The sequence below is a fragment of the Aspergillus neoniger genome, assembly GCF_003184625.1.
Source record: "Aspergillus neoniger CBS 115656 unplaced genomic scaffold BO87scaffold_24, whole genome shotgun sequence".
NCBI classification, from domain to species: domain Eukaryota; kingdom Fungi; phylum Ascomycota; class Eurotiomycetes; order Eurotiales; family Aspergillaceae; genus Aspergillus; species Aspergillus neoniger.
In genome coordinates this window covers 49,773-66,909 of record NW_020291152.1, presented here as the reverse complement: position 1 = coordinate 66,909, position 17,137 = coordinate 49,773, and the positions used below count along the sequence as shown (strand labels likewise).

Genomic DNA, 17,137 nt, shown 5'->3' with positions numbered 1-17,137 from the left:
ACATAATGCTATGAACTAGTCTACTGAAGTATCTAATCATTACTATGCACGTCATCCCGATCCCATTTGTAGGGAGGGGGCCATGGAAACCCAACGTCGATAAGTGAGCTCAGGAGCTATGACAGCATGCTAGAGTTAATCCCCACATTTAGACAGTAATACTTTTTTAGGATGATGTTGTTTCACCGTGGCTAGTATTTACTGATAAATCTTTGAAATTGTTAACTAGAATTTTGGACCGATCAATAGCGAATTGTTTACCGTGGCCATGGACTTACGTCATGGTCCCTGTCTGGATCGACATCCACAACTACGTAAAAGCTCATCGTGAGATATCATGATTATTACAGGTTTAATCAAGATAGCCTACTGCTATCGACGTCATCTCACGCACTACGCAGGGGAGGTTGAGAAATACTTAAACGGTCATGCCTTCAGACCATGCCAATGGTCAATTTCCACAAGACAATCAATTATATATATCTAGTGTATAAGCCTATATTTCCCGCCTCAACTCCGACTCAAAACCTGATATAACAGGACACTCGTGTACATCTCTGATTTGACTGTCGAAAATGGCCAACATCATGAACCCCATTGATGATCCATCTTACAATGTCGAAGCAACCGAACGTGCCTTCGGTACAAGCGCGACAGATCTCAGTCCCAACGTCAGTACCTACAACAATGCGAACCACACCAGGCAATCCGAAAACCGCCACCCAAGCAGTATCACTGACTCCATTGATCGGAGTGCTACCGGCGATCGATACGACCGTACTTCGGGGATCTCACCTAGTACTGGCCCTTACGCCCAAGGTGCTATAAACCCGACCCAGAAACAATATTTACGCAACACAAGGGAACAACCCACGCAGCACGCGTCACCGTTCCACCAGTCTCAATACAACACGCCGGGTTCAACCGACTCATCATATGGCACCAATGTTTCGACGCCGACAGTTGCCGAATTCCAGTCGAGCGGCGTTGAGAAATCTGGCCCGCAAATGGACAACAAATATGATAACACCAACTTCTCAAACACAAGAGAACAGCCCGGCCAGAGCTCTCAGAATGTCTCCCCTCGCCATCAGCCCCAGGAAACCATGCTGGCTGCTACCCAGTCATCTCATGGGTCTAGAGTTCCGTCATCGACGGCCAATAAGTTCAAGCCTGACAACATTGATGACAACACCGAGCCGCGCATAGACAGTAGCTGTAGGGCTAGCAATGCCCATAGCACAGGAGATCATTATCCCCAACATGGCTCGTCCATGCACCAGTCTCAGACCAGTATGCCAGACCCTGCTGAGTCTAGACATGGCACCGAAGTTCCTCCGTCAACGGCCACCGAATCCCAGGCGAGCAATGCTAGGGACGCGACTGAATCGCGCGTAGATGGCGGTCGTGACACCAATGCTAATGGCGGTACCACTGATACCAACAAAAAGAAAGGCGAGAGGTTCGAAGGGAATGAAGATGACGACATCACTGGGGAGAAAGTCAACGGTATTGCGGGCGTGATCCCTATATCTGGCAGTGCTGGTCCAACAACTACTAAAACTTTCGACCCTCATGCTGAGCTCAGCAACACCAGTAACAACGTCTCTGCAACAGCGTCCATAGGTAATGACGGCGAAGACCGAAAGGCGCCAGCTCGCCAATCCAATGCTGCCGGCAGCAGTTACAACACGTTGAGAAGCAGCGATGAACAGACAAGCGCCAACCCAGAGAGAGGCACTGGCTTGGGGAAGAATAGCCGCTCAGGCACAGGCCTAGACGAAGTCCGCAGTGTTGAATCTCGGAGTGCGGTATAAACCTGCTGGGATATGGCGTTTGACTTTACATTGAATCAACATGTAGGGAGATAGACGTGAGGTAGAAAGCTTCACATACTATTTCCCGTGACTAGTTACTGGACAGCCATAGCGAAGCACTCTAGCTGGGTTCCATGCCTCGGTCCACCAATAAACAGTATTTGTCCGAAATATTACCTGCTAGTGGCATTGACGGGCGGCAAGTAGGCTCCGTGCCGAAGTAGGTAAAGCACATACTAGCTAGTAGCATTGATTGAGTTACTCGTTATAGGCAGAGATTACTGTCTTATGTTCCCCCATGTCGGCGCCAGCTGCCAGCCCCTGCGAGTCTCTTCCCCGCATTTTATCAAACGTTATTGCCTCGTATCTGCAACTCTACTTGTACTGCGATGCACTTCGATTGAGAAATGCCCATTGACATCTTTGCCATTTTACAGCCCTAGTCACATAATTCACAGCTGCCAGTGGCCGCGTGGGCGGCATTCTCTGTGCCTCCTTGAGCACAACAACACATCTTTGGGCCTTACCATTGGCTTCATGTTGCTGAAGCCATACCCTGTCCGGGATCAGCGTTTTCGTATGCACCGAGGGCTGAAAGCACCATGTCTTCTCAAGAACCCGATAACGATGCTACTCTCGATTCAACCCTAGCAAGAAAGCGCAACAACTCTGAAGTAACCGAGTATCCCCGAAGGCGCGCAACTATAGCCGTATGTTGGATGCCCCTCCCCTTCTATAGTCTTGAACAAGTACCACCCTGGTACTAGCTCTGCTACAAACACAAGTGATACTAATTAATGTGCGTGCACTGCTTCAGTGCCAGATCTGTCGTCTGCGGAAAACGAGATGTAACGGAGCCCGCCCAAGATGCCAGCTCTGCGTAGACCTAGATGCAGACTGTGTTTATCGTGAGCCAGGCATCAAACTAGATGCCGGTGACAAACTGATTATCGAGAAGCTGAACAGGATAGAAGACTTGCTTCAGTCGAAGTTCTCAGATCCCATCGGCCAGTCTCCGCTGTCATCGAATTCTTCCACAGCTGCCAACCTTGTCCAAATAAGTGGTGATGATGTTGTCAGTTTCTCCAACATACCTACAAGGTCAATCGCGGTGGGCCTTGGCTCATGGGCAAATCCACCGACGAGTATCTCGACTATGCCCAGAGTACATACTACACCAGCTTTACACCTTCTACAATGGCCATTAATCCGAGAATTGGTCGCTGTCCCTTATGATCCTCATACCCTTCTACAGTTAGAGATGGCCCGTGAGCCACTTCGGCTCGAACCTCCCGTGAACCTAGATGTATCAAACGCACTTACTCACGCTCAACTTTTTTTCGAACGCGTAAATGTTTGGTACGCTTGTGTCAACCCACTGACATGGCCCCGCTATTACAAGAAGGCTCTTTCTCTGGACTTCGAGGGAGGGCCGGAGAGTTGCGTCGTCCTTTTGGTTTTGGCACTGGGCAGTGCCAGCCAATCTGGGAGTATATCGTGCCTTTCTGCAGATGAAGAACTTCCAGGACTACCATATTTTGCCGCAGCCTGGTCTCTTTTGCCGGCTGTCATGACGCGCAATTCGGTGCTCGCAGCGCAATGTGTCATATTGGCATCTGCATATCTATTTTACATGGTCAGGCCCCTCGAGGCGTGGACTCTACTATCAAATGCCAGTATGAAGTTGCAGCTGCTCCTAGGCAACCCCTCTCGTGTTCCAGGGCAATGGAAGGAGCTCAGCACAAGAGTGTATTGGAACACCTTACTATTTGAAAGCGATTTGCTTGCAGAACTAGACCTACCACACTCGGGTATTGTGCATTTTGAAGAGCTCGTCGATCTCCCTGGGGGCTTTGAACTGGAAGATGAAGAAGACGAAGAAGACGAAGGAAGCATACAACTTGGAGAGAAGATAGTAGATGTGATGATAGGTCAGGATGAGCTCTGGTATTTCTTGGCTGAAATAGCCCTAAGAAGGCTTCTCAACAGAGTCAGTCATATGATCTACCAAAAAGACAGCATCTTGACACTCGCATCACTCGGTCCTATCGCCTCAGAGCTAGATTTCCAGCTTTCTCAATGGTATGAAAGCCTTCCTCAGCCTGTCCGCTTCCCCCTTGGGGGGCCGACATCAAGCCCCATTCAGACTGTTTTAAGGCTTCGCTACTTCGCCTGCCGTACAATAATTTACCGGCCTTACATCCTGGCGGTCTTCCAGAATGAGTATGCATGCGGTGACCCGACAGTAAAAGATTGCTGCTTGCGGTGCTTGGAGGCGACATTGAATCAACTCGAGCATATAAGCAGACACCGTGAGGGCCACCTGCCGTACCTCTGGCAAGGTGCTCTTTCCATGGTCTCACAGGCGTTGTTAATCATGGGGGCAACCATGTCACCGACTCTCTCATTACTATTGCCTCCAGCGACTCAGCTAGACGGGATCATATCTAACGTTATAACGGAGGTTGGCAGGTATGCGCGGCTTGCACCAAGCCTGAAGTTATCTGCTGAGATCATTCGTGACGCGGAAAAGAGACGCCAAATGTCCCTTGCGTCAGCAGCCAGGCGAGGTTGAAAGAGGTATTCGACTTGCAGGTTCCAAAGCTTGCATATATCTGCTCCGTGTAAAAGCGCCAGGGACCCTCATACGTCATACGCCTATTGTAAGTCCATGGAAACGATAAACATCGCCGCATTCATCGAGAAGCAATCGACAGGGAACACAGGGTATGCACGGGGTTTGAATATCTCCCCAAGACAGATGCGAAATGGTAACTCCAGCAGTATATTTATCGAGAACCATCACAACTGGAAAAGCTAAGGAATAAAGAGAAGAAAACATGCGATCTTGCAGGTACTTGTACACGTGAATTTACATGCTCAAGTTCGATCAATAAGCATATTATTGATAATAATGAATAAAAGAATGATGATGGGAGAAACAAAATCGAATCAAAATAGTAATAGAATAAGCATGAAGAAGGGGAAGAGGAAGTTCCAAGTATGATACATGTAAGTCAAAGCCATATCATCAGATCAGTACCCACTCACTGCCTCTTTTAATAAACTTATCAAGCATCATACCGATATCGTTCAGGGCAAACCGACAAACGTAGAGTCCAAAGAACTCTGCAGCATGGCGAGTGCTTAACTCTAGGCCGACTAACGTCGGCGAAGAATGCCTTAGGCCAGGATCTTCGACTTGTTGAGCAATTTGATCTAAGCAAGCGGGGTTAACACTGCCGAAACGATAGTGGGGTAAGTCCTGCCACATACCCAATACCTGAGCTGCATCGCAAAGCCGTGCCAAGGCTCCCATATAGTTATTAGATCCATTGTAGTGCAATTGAGATACCCTGCGCCTCAATGGCTGGGAAGTGGGCAAAGACGTCATCGGAATGGTGCTAACGGTCGCATTGTCCTTATTGGTGTCCTTTGATGCAGGGAGCGAAGCCGTCGCATTGACACCGGAATTCTTTGACCGTAACTTACGCCAGGAGGTCAGATATGATTTGCTCGGTACATTCGATGGTTTTGAGGGCGGCGCATCGACGGCTGCTGGGTCTTCGAAAAATTGAGCCGACTTGAAGAGTGGCATGGCGCCCTGCACTCCGACCTCACTCCCTATTTTTTTGGACAGCGACATCTGAACCTGGTCAAGTACACTTTCCAAAGACTGCATTTCTTCCAAAACAGCATCAGCATCGTAAGTATCAACCTTTGCCAACTTGAGTAATGCTGCGGTTAGCAAGTCGCAGTTAGACACCTTCTCTTCGACTGCCTTGATTTTCACATTCTTCACGCGCCACACGTCTCGAGGAATAAACAACTTCGTGGACAAATAACCACCACGTGGGTGAGAAATTGTCTGATAGATACAGCGCATTAGCCAAAATGGACGCAGAAGAAATGACTCAGGACACGGCTCCAATGGAAGAGGAGGATCGGTGGCCAACAAATTTGGAGAGCCAGGGCTCGTCGGGGAATGTATATGGCTATCGAATATATTCAGTCCTCCACTTGGCAAGCCATTCGCCGACATCATGGCAGTAGTGGGTGTGGGGATTATAGGTATTGAACCAGTCATCGGCACTTTATGGGTATCGACGGCAGGAAACGCATTGCTTGACGGACTGTTTGGGGACTCAACGAACGGTTCCGGCCCCGAAACTGAGATATTTCTCAGACGAAAAGTTCCCAGTCCTGTATTGAGCTTGCCCAGATTATCCGGTGCTGAAGGTACTTTGCCGATGGGACGTGTTGGAGATGGAACTTTGGAGAGCTCACGGCCATCATCGTCCTGGTGAGGCATCTTTTCTGAGATTGCGTTAGATAGAGCATCTTCGTTAAACGATCCAATTGAGACATTTCGATTCTTCACGGATGCGGCTGATCGTAGAGCAGAAGCAGGACCCGATGCTCGACCTGGCTGATGATTGATAGTAGAGGTTGAAGCGGTACTATCTTTTGGAACTGGCGGCGGCCGAAAACTGAATGGGTCCGTGTTTGTTTCGATCTTTAGTTCCGTGGCATACTGACCCGATAGTCTCCGTGCTCGCACCGTTGGCGTTGATATTGAGGCATGTCCCGAATTTGTCGAAACCGAAAGTGCGCCGTGACTTGGGGGAGACGACCCGCTAGGCTCGAAGTTTGTATTATCAGTGAAGGGCAGGCTTGCATCTTCTGCGAGGGGGCTTAGGGCTGTCATAGTATTGGAAGCAGTCGAGCCATCCCGCAATTTGCTAGAAAGGCTACCCGATCTTGACTGGCGGGGAAGAGCGGACTTGGACTGAATGCCAAATTCGAAGTCATCCATAACATAGCCTCTGGTCATCTCCTCCAGCAATCGCTCCTCTTCTTCAGCTTCCTCATCTAGATAATCGGTCCTAATATCATTGACACCGTCATACGCGGATTGTTCTTGAAGACGTTGTGTTTCTTGCCCGCGTGTCAATGCTATCTGAGCCTCCCGCTCAGCTTCTCTCACCTTTTGCTTCGCGATTTCGACATTTCTCCGAGCATTGGCCACAATGTCATTGCTGCTACCATTATCATCTAGATCGACAGCTGGTTCCAGACCTTCATCATATGCAGCTTCCACAGCAGCATCAAGGGCAGCATCAAATTCGGCCTCGGTACCGACAGCATGATGAAAGCTCCCTCTATGTCGCAAGTATATTGATGACACTTCTGAGCGTATCGAAGCTGGGGAAGATGCGCCAGATTCATCAATGGTGTCGAGCCAAGACGTCGATTCATTCACGTCCTTCTTATGATCCCCGAAAGAGGACAGGTCAGACTGGCCAGCAGCATGAGTGATATCTACTCCTGAGGTTATTGTTTCCGAGGGGTCTGAAGCACCCATGTAATCAAACTTCGATATACGCCGGGATGATCCAGGATGATGGAAATTGACCGAATTAGACGATTGGGTTGTAGTCGGTGTACGATCACCTAGCGGTGACGGTAATAATGACTGGCGCGGTTGGTGATCCCAACTGGACGCTAGCCCTTCCGCCAGATCAAACGGTTGGACCATAGAACTGCGCTGCAAAGAGACACGCTTCTCTCTGGCCATTACATCGTTCTCATCAACGATTGGATGAGATATTTCACCATATGATTCTTGACTTAGCGGACGCTCAGGGAGGGCTTTGCTATCCAAATCTCGAATTGAAAAATCCATACGTTGTAGCTCAGTGACTCGTACCATATATGTATCACGCTAAAAGAAAAATTTCAGTTTTAGAAATGAAGAGAATTTGAGTTCAGTTAGAAACTCACTATTTCTTGAAGTTTTTGTTTCTCGTCTTCTCCGTCGCTCCGAAGCATTACCAAATGTAGGAGTTGACACGCATCATTGTAAGCCTCCATAGCCCCTTCGAAGTTCGCCGCATTGTCGAGAAGAACTGCGGTATTCGCTTTCTGCAACGCTTTGGAAAGCATTGCTTTCTGTGACTGACCCCGCTTTCTTTTCCCCTGACTCCTATCTCCCTCAGAGATCAACTGCGGTCCTTCCTCTGCTGGTGCGTTAGGCCCTGATTCACGTGGACTGTGTGCCTCTAGAACTGGGCGAGTAGGAACCACACTACTTTTGCCCCGGGCAGAATCAGGTCCTGGACCGTTTTCCTTGACCCAGGGGTCTTGGAAAAGGTTATGGGGTATTTCAGTGGCCCCAGAAAATATCCAATTACTCTGTGGCACTGTCGCTCCTACAACGTCGACTGGGTGATTTGGTGCAGGATCGCCATAACTCGACGTGATCGACGTTTGAAAAGGGCGATGCGTGCGCAATTCATCATAAGTATCAAATGTCTCCGGCATGTGAAATCCGTCATGTATTTCAATGCCAGTTTCGGAAGCTATTCGACTTTGATTTTCCGAGCCGTCATTATTGTCAATGTGTTCGTCATGGCCAGTGGTTGGGGAAGGTGATCTAGGCACTCTGGTAAAATCGAGTCGACGATTATTTTCCGGCGAATTTTGGCTAGATGTTGTAGACTGCGACCAGCGATTTAGATTGCCTAGTCCTTCACGGATGAGACCTTTATCCGTCTTGTCTAGCGACACAGCAGCTTGTGGCGAGGCAGAATTTGCCGGAGTTCCTGAACCGATTCTGGAAATGTAATCCGCGGTATCCGAATCCTTTAATGTAGACATAGCCTGTAATGCGATTGTGGGGATGGATGAACGTGGGCGTTGTCTATCAGGTCACTATAACTCGACTTTCCTCAACTGTGTACGATTGCGTTCAGCATATGCCAGTATGTATTAGAACGTTGACTTGGATGAGATACCAACGGGCGCAAGACGTTTTCCAGAAATATCCGGGAACGTTGGTTCACACAATCCCGATGTTGCGATACCGTGACCGCAGTTAAAGACTAGCAGTATATAGAGTGGCAGAACCAGTCATGAAGCTTCCCAGCTTCGGCTTTCAGATAGGTAGTATAGCACCGCCGAAAATGGCTTGGCCAACGAGGAAGATCCTTTTTACCGGAAGCTGATGTGTCCACAGTATTTCTGCAGCCTGAGATAGTCCACACAAGATATTTGTCAGCTCGATTGCTGTCTTGCACCCATACCAGAGTACTCACTCCGGTTGCATAGTGTGTGTGTGTGTGTGCGCGCGTGTGTTTTGACAATACAATTGGCGGGTTTGGCGTTATAGAATGCGCATTCTCCCCTTAATCATGACAAGTTTGTCCCAGACCTGGTGCACAACAGGTAGTGTATGCACGAGATGATAATAGACAAAGTTGGTCGACAGACCAGGATACTTGCTCTCTCTTGGTTGATATGCGCTGGTAGGATGCTCGATAAACCCGACGGTAGGGATTGAACTCGGATCCGGAACTCTAGTCCACACAGGCCTTCAAGCATACTAGAGGGGTAATTAGTTGTTAGTAGGAAATAGCCAGTGGTGCAAGTCATAGTTGTAATGGTTTGAGATAGATTTTCACTCTTCTGAATACTGATACTTAGAGGTAACCAAATGACTGTGTCAGGACATACCAAAAGCACTCTTTTGATAAGCAATCAAGTCACAAGGAGGATAAGACAGGTCAAACCGGACTATACGTCCAGGCTGACAGGGAAAACCAGTAATTTCAGGTTGATAGCCAGGGCTTGTGCGGGTGGGTATCTTAATAATTCAGGTCAAGAAAATATTCAAGCAGCACGTATTATACTGTAGCGTTATATGGGAGGGAAAGGGTGGAAAAGGGGGAGGGGAAGGGGCTTTTGTGTTTTCCATTTTCTGGTCTGATATGACGGAAGTCCCTCACTAGCCATGGATCTGCTTTGCTAGCTAACCACCGAACTTTCCACGGGACAACAACCATAGTTGCCCCATAGTACGGAGTACAGAGTTTGTAACATTGTAAGGGGCATAACGCATCACAATCAAGTACTTACTTGTAGGGTATTCGCATAGCCATAAATAATACCCAGCACAAAAAGGCTTCATAAATAACTTAATGCATATTCTAAAGGGATTTCAGAGTTTCCAATGTCTCAATAGGTGTCACACTGTACATAGCCAAAAATACATACTAGATTCTGAATTGTGACTATCTACCCCAAAGACTGTGCATTCAAATGCGGGTCTCTAGGATGCCAAATATAGCGTGCATCTTGTGGTACTAAAAATTTAGTTGATGAACAAAGTATGGCTAACCCGAGTACTCAGTTATATCATAGTATTGAACCCATAGATTAATTGTTACATACATCTAGGGTTACAAGGTTGTATGCAGATTTAATCTGTAATCGTTTGGGTTGAACCTCCACAACATGACGGTATAGTCAATAGCCAGTCTTTTCATAATAATACTATATAAACTTAACTAGTTTGTATTCGGATCGAAATTAGACGTCAAACTTCTAGTAGTTCAACACCCTGGCTAGTCTTACACGTATCTCATGGATAGTACCCTCTCATACAACAAGTCTCTCTTCCGGCCCCCAACCTCTCTCGAATTTTTAAAATTGCTTTGATATCTTCACTATCTAGGCAAAGGCACCATTACTAGATGACTGCCAAGGCACTCTCTAGTGCCCCAGAGGCTTTGTGTTGCTGTATAAGCAACTTCAAAGAAAAAGATTAAATGAGGAGCTAGATGCTTCACCATGCCAGACACGCAGTAAACAGTTTCAATATACTTATTCTACGGTACCGTAGCTAGTGTTCTTCTAGTTATGATACAATAAAGAGACGCATAGGTAACAAGTGCCTTTTATTTTATTTTAAACCATTTTATTGTAAATCATACATTTATTTCCCCAAAACACTCGGTTGAATGCACTTACGTGCTCAAGGCTCCGATCGGTAAGTAGGTCTACTGGAGTTGTAAGAAGTGTAAGAGTGACCGAGATCTAGCGATGAGGTGATAAGGGAAATTCTGATAGGACATCTAGTAAAATCCAACTGGGACTCAAAGAGACTAGCTGGATATGGTGTTCATGAAAGCTAGAGTGCATTCAGGATGCGATTTCAAAACTCTGTATACGTACTCTCGTGGTTTGGGATCCATGGTATATTCGACGACTTGCATACCTACTAATAACGAATCCAACAGGTCCACTCATCATTTTCATTATAATTCAGCGTCAGTGAAGCCCAGGGATAGATAAGCAATAATGGCTTTGTTGATAAACCCATACCCTCTGCCTCACGACGATTCTAGCCCCTTTGGTGGGTATGCCTACTCATCGCTGTCGTCCTCACTCGTCGCCTCGATATTCCGGCGCGTATCCTTGTCATCCGAATATTCACCAGAGTCATCACCGACCTCTTTGTTCTCACTGGTCAATTTACTATCGCTATCATACTGTGGTCGGGGGATTGATTCGCCTTTATTCTGAAGAGTGGTTTCAATATGAGGTAATAATTTCACAAGAGAGGAAAACTGATCAATTGGTAAAGAGATTCCCTGCGCAAACGATGAGTTTCGTGACGAGGCCTATTAGAACATAGAAGACAAACCTTCTTCCCAGGGAGCTCGTGGCCATCCTTCTCGTAGTATTCCCTTATACTGACCAGGGTCTTTCCACGGAAAGATGAGATGGTCAGACGGCGTGCTTTGGAGATTTCCCAGTAGAGGTCTCCATTCGAGTCAAGCTTTCCCTGGCCAGCGAGTAAATCGGTATGATTAGGGTTTGGGTTTCCCTTCGAGACATTGCCCCTCGTCCTTTTTGATGACCGATGGTCGTCAATAGAATCACTCTCAGCGTCTGGTTCGCGTTTTCTGGCTCTGGAAGACATAACTATGTCTGCTGCCAAAGGAAGGGGCGAACGTAACTTTACCACTGACTGTGTTGAGATTGATATGATGTGTCAATGATATCTCTCTCGGAAGCTCAAAGTGGACAAGCTCTCCATTAACTATATGTATGGGGGAACGGACCGTCAATGTGGTACGTATATCACGTGACCCAAATCAAATAGTGAACATTCAATTACAGTCATCATACAATGAATGAAGTTTATATTACCGAAACAACATGTGATGTTCAATTAACTAGAGATGCGAAAAGGAACTAATCTTGGTATTATACATGCGACGGGATTCTTGTGATCGCTAACGATCGCTAATACTCAGCGAGTCGGGGCCCGGATGTTAATATTAGAGGATAGCAGTCTTGAGAGCCTGCAAGAAAAGAGAATATACAAACCCCCTAGCGAGATTTTGAACCTGCAGACAATCGAAGATTCTCCCCAAAACTTCCTTACTGGCATTTGCTCCCATAACGCTCGTAAGAGCCTGGGGTAAGCCTCGCTGAACGAAGACTTTGCGAGCCGTCTCCCTCAGCCGTTCTTTCTCAGCATCAGTGGATGGCGGCGGCCAGTTTTCTAACTCGCTTTCCGTTGGCAGAGCATTTTCACGTAACTTGTTGAGATATAGCCCAATTGCTTCATCTGACGTATGCGAATCAATCATCGATACCTGGAGCAGCTCACGGATCGTCTCCAAATGAGGATTTCCGGGGCGTAATATGTACGATTTTGCCGCATTAAGTAGAGTCCTGCGTATGTTCCATGCCGAAGACAAGGTGTATAGTTCATTGATTACCGCGAATATGAGCTCCACTGCTATGCGCGTCTCTTCATGCGTGATAGGATTGCCTTGACTTCTGTACTCGCTTAATTCAGCGTCTGGTGCTTGCCCTTCGCTGTTGGCGTGAGAATTATCTTGCGTCCCGCCAGGAGACCGGGGTAGGTCAGCCGAAGTATTGCGCCCGGTTGAAGGAGACAGTTGTGTAGAAGCCACAATGCATCCTACATCCGTCGTCTGAGCTGAGCTGTCGGGAAATCCTGCATAGTCCGTAGCCGTTTCGAATTTATTCGAAAAAGCCTCTTCAGGAGGGGGAGCTGGCCTCCCAAATGTCTTGTCTGTGTGAAATCCGTCCGGTGGGGAAGCCGAGCCAATCCTCGTAGAATTCCGAAGTCTCCCCTCTGACACCTGATCGATTGACCCATTATGGTTGACAGGATTTAGTGGCCTGGCTTTATCGCCTACCACTGAATCCGGTGATTGCTTTTTACTGCTGCCTCCACCAAACACCCCTGTCATGCCATCCAACATGGCTTTGCCACTTCCCGAGACGCCTCTGGGTGCATTGGATAATACGCCCAACACTCCCTTTCCTACATTCTCGAGTGCAGATTGGCTTGGAAAGGGGAACCCAGTCCTGCCGTAAGGATTACTGAAGTCCGATCCAAGATGTTCATCCTTGCCAAGAAATCGTTTCATCTTTTCACTCTCTGCCAGAGACTCGTGGTTAAGAGCATCTTGAAGATAACATTCCAAGTTCTTAGCCAATTCCAATGTTGTCTGGCCTTTCCACGAGGGTACAACTGGGTGATCGTCTGCGAACTTCCGTAGTTTGTGCAGTCTCGAGATAGCCTCCAAAGTTTGGTGAAGCGATTCGAAATCGGTATATTTTCGGAAAACCATCCACCCAGTAGACCGTGTCGATACAGGTTCAACTTGCAGTAAATAGTCCGACGTTGGCTTTGAGCGGAGTGGGCCTTTCGATGTGGCCTTTGAAGCTTCGGTTTCTACCGTTATGGATGCACGATGAAGGATGGCTGGTTCCGGTAGCGAAGTCGGTGCGGTTGGACTCTTGAATTGCATGAGTGAAGGAGACGAGCTGTTATCTTCTTCTACGTTGGAATCGATATTATTTTCAATATGCTTTGCTTGATCACAACCTGAGACTTTGCGTTGCAAAGCTCCGTCTCCGATCTCGTCTGCAGGCAAGACTTCTCTATGATCAATCTTGTCATCCGATGCCACCTCCTGCACATCGTTTCCCAGTGCTCTCTCTGGGCTTTGCTTCTGCTGATCATGCGCCGTGATCATGTCACTGAGTCGCTTCGCCTCTATTTTGGCTTCCACTGTTGCCCTGTCAACATTTGCCATTTCATGTTGTATTATATCCCTAGTGATATCGAAGTCTGGGCTCGTGTTGCGCGTTGTATCGGATGGAAGTTCATTTACGCTGTTGAGTTCTCTAGTTGCTGTCACAACTTGTTCCTGGGCCCCTTCCACACCGGCGTCTATTGCAGTCATTATTTCTGACTTGCCTTCACTAAAAAGATATATAATCCAGCCATTGATGATTTCTGGCCTCGAAAGACTCGAAACGGTTGACTCAAATAGAACGCTCACGAACATTTCGCGCATGAAATTTCTGAGCAGCAGACATCCATAGACATTTGGGTCTAGAAATCTGGCCAAAATATCGTCCGCTATAATGTCGAGCTTCTTCTTCTGTTGGTCGTTGGCTAAGATATTCGCCAGGCCACTTTCAGGGGAGGTCTCTATGTAGCGCAAGACTACCTCTTCCGGCGGTTTAGTGGAGCCGACGGACTCGAATGCTGCAGAAAGCTCATTCAAAAACACAATGATCAGTGAGGATGAGTTAGTGAGGAGTTCCAAAAAGGTGTCAGCAGAGCGTTTACGAGAGAGGTGCAATGACAAGGACGAGATAAACTCGGCCAACAACTTCCTGCATGCCAGATGAAATGTTGTCTCGGGCGGTAATATTGGACTAGACCAGGAGCTTTTCGAGGTCTGGTAAGCTCACGAAGTAGCATTATAGGCGAGAGCTTACATCACATAGTCCTTCATAACTGCATCGGTGATTGATCTCAGGGCATCCGCTGTCTTGGGGCCAAGAGCAGAATAATCAAGATCAGCAGAGGAAGAGTCCCCGAAGAGGAATACTTGCCCAGTGTCATCTTGTTCAGCATCGGCAGCCAAGGTCGTACTTTTCGGCCAATCGAGTAGTCTTCTGGATATGTCCAGGGCGAGCTCCTTTCTCCTTCGCTGTCGGGGATTGGATAATGGATGGATAGGGTCCTCATAAACTGCCTCCCATTGTGCGTGCAAGATGATACCACTAGCAATTCCGATCAAGAGCAAACCTAGTCTTCCAAAAAGTACGAGCGTCGCGCCTACCAAGCATGCGAAGACACCCAGAAGAGTCTCACTATTAGCCGTTGAGAGAAATTGAAGTGTCGATTCAATGACTCCTTTTGATCGCACAGGGTTTAAACTCTCCGTCGCAGCCTGCTCGCTGTAGCTCGTCGGCAAACCAATGTTAGAAGTCTCAGCTAATTCGGGTTTCTTGGGCTGTGACTGTTCCGCCCAGTTGGAAGTCTCATCCATGGCGATTGGCTCTGTTAGATGATCGCATTGACCGTAACGCAGGCTTGCAGATTTATTGAGGAGAAGGAAAACCAAGATTTCGCGAATGATCAAGGCTGCGCGTCGTCAGGAAGCTCGGTTGTCCTTTAACATCTGGTTATCTGATCGGCATGTCCGCCTTGGTTACCTAATACAACCGGCCGGGGAATCACGAGCTTGTATAGCTATAGAGTGCTACTACATACTTAGCACTTTTGCCTACCAAGTAGTAAATAAAAACCACGAGTAATGTATATTCTGAATGTGCAAATCAATTTAAATCTATTTGTACCAGTAACATTAAATGGGATAATCAATATTTTCCAAATAGGTTTGTGATCGTCGATAAAGTCCGCCATATATAGTAGCTAAAATAGGTAATGCGACCTGCGCATATCGGTCTAACATAGGAGCAGGATTAGTGGTACCAGTACTCCGTACGATGGACACAGTACGCGAAGTCCCTGGCCCGTACTTGATAAGAACTTGCCATCAGAAACTTAACCAGCCGATGTCAACGCTGCGTATGGGATACTAGGATGTGGTGAGGCTTGAGTGTTTGCTCCTTGTTGGAGACGGCGTTAAGATACGTTCTGCGCACGGAAAACAAAACACAACATCTGGAGAGACGACACTCTGGTGGTGCCGTACTCCTGTCAACCATTGGGGCCCAGAATCCAAAAGAAGTTCAGGGCTTGGGATAAGTGATAAGCCTAATCATGCGTAGCAGTACCAAATCCTGTTCCGGTAACAAAACTGAAGGAAACTCTGCTTGTAGTTGAACCGTGAGAATTATATTTATTTATATAGTGCTGTGTACCCATCCGGAATTACCTTGCATCACCAGTAAAAGACAAGGTATCTAAAGCAAACAAGGATGGACATTGCTATGCGCAATCCGAGTGAATCCAGCATTCAAAGTATATGCGTTTCATGCCAGATGCAAAGAAGACTGCGGTTTATATGGAAGTATGCAGAAACCACCGTGTTTTTCTCCCTGCTAGCCCGATCACAACTCATTCACAAGCCTGTCTGAATCCGTCATTGTGTCTTGATATATTTGGTATGAGATCCTTGTGCAACAACTGTACTCCCATTAGAGTCAGTCTGCTTTGAGATTGTCACAGTTGTAAAAGCAAGGTTTCGCCCGACTTTGTCGGCGCGACCTTCAATTACTAGCCAGTCTCCAGTTTTCGCTGTTGAGAGATAGTTGACATGAATATTCGTGCTGACACCTGTTGAATCGAGACCGGCCGATGCAATCGCTAACCCACCCGCCCAGTCAGTGACACAGGCTGAAAATACGCCATGTAAGGTACCCTTTGAATTCAAATGTTGAGGGCCGACTTGGAGTCTCGCATTGAATACACCTTTTCCAGCATCATAGATGTCAATGTCCTGAAGTAGAAAAGCATAAATTGGGCTGTTAGTGCGGATACGCTCCCACACTTTCTGAACTTGTTGTAGTTCAGCATTCATCTTGGAAGAGGCTGTCGCGTTTTGGAGTAAATCAAAGAATGTGCAGTCAAGAAAATTTCCGAAAGACGAAAAATTTTGCTTCTTTGCAAGGGCGGCATGCTAGCTTGATATAGCTGTTGACTAACTAGACACTAGTAACATTGAGTACGTAATAACCCAGTCCCAAGCTAACTACAAATCAAAAGTGATGAGAAGCATATTGTATTAATAATACAATACAGACGTGCTGCAGTAAATGATGATTAATATCCCGGCAACTATCAGCGTCCTAGCCTCAGGTGTTAGACTGACTATTTAGTTGATGTGAGGCTTCAGTCATTCAGGTAAGAAACGAGGCAACATCCTGCATATACTCAACCTAAAGGGCTCTCTCTATTTATCTGCAGCGTGGTTATATCAAGAGACATATCATGTTACTCATGTAATTTATCGCAAGTAACATATCAATTGTATCCGTTTCTGAGTTAAATTACTGACTCAGACATTATGTAATAGGCAACTAGAGCATCCCTGGATACTTCGCTTGTGGCATACAAACTTAGCTGTAGTTCCTGAATTGTCTCTGACTTCCTTACATCCTGCCCATTCTTGCTTCACTCGCATCCACACCACCATTGTTGATTTGCCTACCCAGTTCAGCATACA

The 17,137-nt window shown here is 47.0% G+C and overlaps 5 protein-coding genes across 5 annotated transcripts; 2 read left to right on the top strand and 3 right to left on the bottom strand.

Moving 5' to 3' along the window:
- Positions 1-520: 520 nt before the first annotated feature.
- On the top strand, positions 521-1,920 carry BO87DRAFT_378200 (uncharacterized protein). Its single transcript, XM_025623748.1, has one exon. The coding sequence runs from the start codon at positions 576-578 to the stop codon at positions 1,815-1,817; it is 1,242 nt and encodes a 413-aa protein (XP_025477796.1). The 5' UTR covers positions 521-575; the 3' UTR covers positions 1,818-1,920.
- Positions 1,921-2,128: 208 nt separating this feature from the next.
- Positions 2,129-4,745, top strand: BO87DRAFT_460595 (putative C6 finger domain protein). The gene is made up of 2 exons (XM_025629022.1): positions 2,129-2,527; positions 2,635-4,745. The coding sequence occupies exons 1-2, from the start codon at positions 2,420-2,422 to the stop codon at positions 4,390-4,392; spliced, it is 1,866 nt and encodes a 621-aa protein (XP_025477795.1). The 5' UTR covers positions 2,129-2,419; the 3' UTR covers positions 4,393-4,745.
- Positions 4,746-4,753: 8 nt separating this feature from the next.
- Positions 4,754-8,942, bottom strand: BO87DRAFT_106761 (uncharacterized protein). Its single transcript, XM_025617828.1, has 4 exons — positions 8,915-8,942; positions 7,602-8,847; positions 5,094-7,542; positions 4,754-5,036 (listed from the first exon to the last, which is right to left on the bottom strand). Exons 2-4 carry the CDS (start codon positions 8,475-8,477, stop codon positions 4,849-4,851), a joined length of 3,513 nt encoding a protein of 1,170 aa, XP_025477794.1. The 5' UTR covers positions 8,478-8,847; positions 8,915-8,942; the 3' UTR covers positions 4,754-4,848.
- Positions 8,943-11,023: 2,081 nt separating this feature from the next.
- On the bottom strand, positions 11,024-14,995 carry BO87DRAFT_388316 (PX domain protein; the record flags this gene model as incomplete). Its single annotated transcript, XM_025624852.1, has 4 exons — positions 11,024-11,179; positions 11,305-11,572; positions 11,994-14,387; positions 14,439-14,995. 4 exons carry the CDS (start codon positions 14,993-14,995, stop codon positions 11,024-11,026), a joined length of 3,375 nt encoding a protein of 1,124 aa, XP_025477793.1.
- Positions 14,996-16,054: 1,059 nt separating this feature from the next.
- On the bottom strand, positions 16,055-16,492 carry BO87DRAFT_313019 (PaaI family thioesterase; the record flags this gene model as incomplete). Its single annotated transcript, XM_025619601.1, has 1 exon — positions 16,055-16,492. The coding sequence occupies one exon, from the start codon at positions 16,490-16,492 to the stop codon at positions 16,055-16,057; it is 438 nt and encodes a 145-aa protein (XP_025477792.1).
- Between the last annotated feature and the right edge of the window lie 645 nt (positions 16,493-17,137).